This window comes from Capsicum annuum, chromosome 5 (assembly GCF_002878395.1).
Source record: "Capsicum annuum cultivar UCD-10X-F1 chromosome 5, UCD10Xv1.1, whole genome shotgun sequence".
NCBI lineage: Eukaryota > Viridiplantae > Streptophyta > Magnoliopsida > Solanales > Solanaceae > Capsicum > Capsicum annuum.
Window position 1 is genome coordinate 15,854,132 of NC_061115.1, and position 3,380 is coordinate 15,857,511.

At 35.3% G+C, this 3,380-nt stretch overlaps 1 protein-coding gene across 1 annotated transcript; it reads right to left on the minus strand.

Moving 5' to 3' along the window:
* Positions 1-1,631: 1,631 nt before the first annotated feature.
* Positions 1,632-3,043, minus strand: LOC107865023 (receptor kinase-like protein Xa21). The gene is made up of 2 exons (XM_047412566.1): positions 2,335-3,043; positions 1,632-2,178 (listed from the first exon to the last, which is right to left on the minus strand). Exons 1-2 carry the CDS (start codon positions 2,537-2,539, stop codon positions 1,901-1,903), a joined length of 483 nt encoding a protein of 160 aa, XP_047268522.1. The 5' UTR covers positions 2,540-3,043; the 3' UTR covers positions 1,632-1,900.
* Positions 3,044-3,380: the final 337 nt, after the last annotated feature.

The window sequence follows — 3,380 nt, forward strand, 5'->3', positions numbered from 1 at the left end:
CTCGGCTGCCAAGCTCCCAATCAAAGTTTGCCACAAGGATTGGAGTTCATAAAATTGGTAATACCCCCATGAGCATACCACAGGAATCCCCCATTTGAGATGTTGTAATTATCCTCCCAATAACTTATCATAAGTCCCGCATTGGCAAACACGGTTTCCAGCAATGAGCCCTTTCACTCAAATTCCTTATTCGGGTAACCATGTAACTCTCTTTAAGCCCAAATTAAGTCCGTTAAAAATTATGCTTCATGCTCAAAAACATTTAGTGCTTATTCTGTTAAGGGTGATGATATCATTACAGGGTATCGTCATACCCATACTTGCAAGTCATTCGTATCATATCAATTTTCACAGCCCTTCTCATTCAAAACATATAAATGACCACTAAAAGGTTTATCAAATCACACGAGAGTTTTTTATTATCAAAAGCATTTGAAAACTCATTCAACATACTCTCTTTACAAATCTTGAACACATGGTGGCCATTCTATTTTACTCAACACATGCATATTGGTTATGAGACATTTAAAACTCAAGAATTTATCATCATTCGCCAACCAACCCCCGACATTAGTTATACGAAAATCTCATGATCAATATGTGGCCTCTTAATTTATGCTCTCAAAATAATTCACAATTCTTATCATGCAAAGTCCATAAATTTCATCATGGGAGTGGAATTTCATGAGTGACATTCGTAAATCATCTTTCAAATTCAAATCATATATGCACGAATTTATAAATCAAACTTATGGAAAAACCCTACAAAAAAATACATACTTTCATCGAATTGGGTTCATGATGCATGCTCTTAAAATAATTTCCCAAAACCCATTTCATATACATACATATATATAACTTTAAAGCTTGTTAAAATCATAAAATCTATACCCATGAGATTTAGGAGAGCCCCACGTACCTTAAACTCCTTGATTGGTGAAAAAAGCTTGAATTCCTAGTTTTCTTGAGGAAGATTTTAGGCTTGTTCTTGGGAAGGAATGCTTTCAATTAAGGAAATTTTGAGAATAAAATTACCAATAATGCTTTTTGGACCCTAAATCCCATGTTATGGACCAATTGAGTGAAGGAAAAAGACCCAATTGCCCTTGGGAAAATGGAAACAAAAGCTGGAAAAAAGGGAGTGTGCTATGAAGCGTGCGCCATGGGCTCTAAAGCGCCAGAATGGAGCGTGCCTCGTGTGCGATATTAGGGGCTCCCTTTGGAGTGAAATGGAGCGTGCGTCGCGGGCTAATCGTGGGCTGCTACTATTTTGGACTTCCAGACATGCTCTTATGCTCATCCCAAAATTCCAAAATTTACCCAATATATACCTTTGACACCCCTGATCATGAATCAACTTAAAAACTAACATTTTGGGGTCAGAAAGGTCGATTTAAAAAAATTCATAAAGTCTAGAGGTCTTGAAAATGACTAAGTCCTAGACACTTACTAAGATTTTGAGCCTTAAGCTTCTTATGCATGCAACTAAAAGCTGAATTAAGCTAAGAATAGTTTGAAGTATTGCGGGTTCATAAGCATATGAAAGATGGTTTAACTTAAGCTCAAAAGTGCAGGGTATTACAATGTATTTCAAGCCAATATGAGTCTGAAAACAAATTTACCCAGTAAGTCTAGTCCTTTGCTTTCATTCCATCACGGCCATGTTTAAAATCATTTCAAAACATAGTTAAAAAAAAAAAAAAAAAAAAAAAGTAAAATAGGTTCAAAACCACTCAAATGAAATTACAAAATGCTAGGGCTACAACCTTCTGAATTACAAATAATAGATGACTCTAAATACAATGACTTGCAGCTCAGAAAGAACAATACCGAAAGAGATGCTAAATTTCCAAAAAGATGTTCTTGATTTTGTTAAGCCGATTGACTACATCTTTCATGGTTATGGTGTTTCCTTTGTATAGTCTAAAGGTAATTCTATCATGGAGTCTACGCATATTTCACTTTTGGAAGTGATTTGTTCTTCTTCAGAAAAAAGATTGGTATCCATCACTTCCAGCACAGTTCCCGAAAATGATTGTGTTATCCATTTCCTCAAGTCAAGATTTTCATTGCATATCTCTTCATCTGTTGGCCTTCTTTTTGTCAAAACCTCCATAAACATGATGCCATAACTATAAACATCACCACTCGTGGACACTATTCCCTCCAAGCCATATTCTTAGAAAAGAAAGAAATGAAAAACAAGTTATTCAATTGAATTTTTTTTTTTTTCAAATTTTTTTTTTTTACATATAAAGACTTGTTTTTCTTCTTCTAGAATTTGGAGAGGCTTTATTATGGTAAGCGAAAATCAATGAGAGTGGGATTTTATACCTGGTGCAATATATCCAAGAGTGCCCAATGCCTCTCTATGTGCCATGGACTTGCTTATGGCTAAAATCTTAGAGATTCCAAAATCACCAACATGCGCCACCATATCTTCATCCAAAAGTACGTTTGCTGGCGTTAGGTCACAATGAACTATGAGAGTTTCATTACCATGATGTAGATATTCAATTGCTATAGCCGCATCAATCATTACAGTGACTCTTTGGAGTAGGTTCAAGTGGCAATATTCTCTGTACAACCAATTCTAAAGATTCCCATTGGACATATATTTCAGAACGAAGGCTCTTACATAGTCACTAGAACAAGTAGTAATCACAGGACAAGATTTCTAACATTTTTCATCACTTTGCATTTAGTATCAAAGCTCTTGCGTACTTGATCATTTTCCAAATCCAAAACCTTTATGGCCACTACACCTCCACCAGATAATGTACCTATGTACCCCGTGCGAGATGCTCCCACGCCAATTAGATTTGATCCATCAAAATTATTTGTTGCTCGTTGAATCTCATGATAAGAAATTAATTGATGAGTCCTAATCTCTGGTACCTTTTCTACATCTTCGGACTTTCCTTTTTCTTTCATTTCAATATCATGCTAAACCAACAAGAATATTAGGAATGATGAAGTAACCACTGGAATGACAATTTTTAGCACATACTTCTTAGACTTTGATTGTTTTCCAGTATTCGTGATAGCACAAGCAGTAATCTCTGATATGTTCATGCCACATAGCCTTTTGTTCCCAAGAAATGATTGCAGAGTGGAATTTGCAAAGACCCCACCATTGGGTATTTCACCTTCTAAGTCATTAAATGAAACATTGATGCTTTTAAGGTACGAGAGTTTTTCCAATAATTTCGGAATAGTACCTGACAAGACATTTAAAGACAAATCAAAGATTCACAACTTATCAAGTTGGCAAAAGTTAATGGAATTTGGCCTAAAAATAAATTTTCGATAGGTCAAGAGACTAGGGGAATTTATTTAAAAGTAACAAAAAGTTTTAAAATGAGGTGTAGGTGACTCAA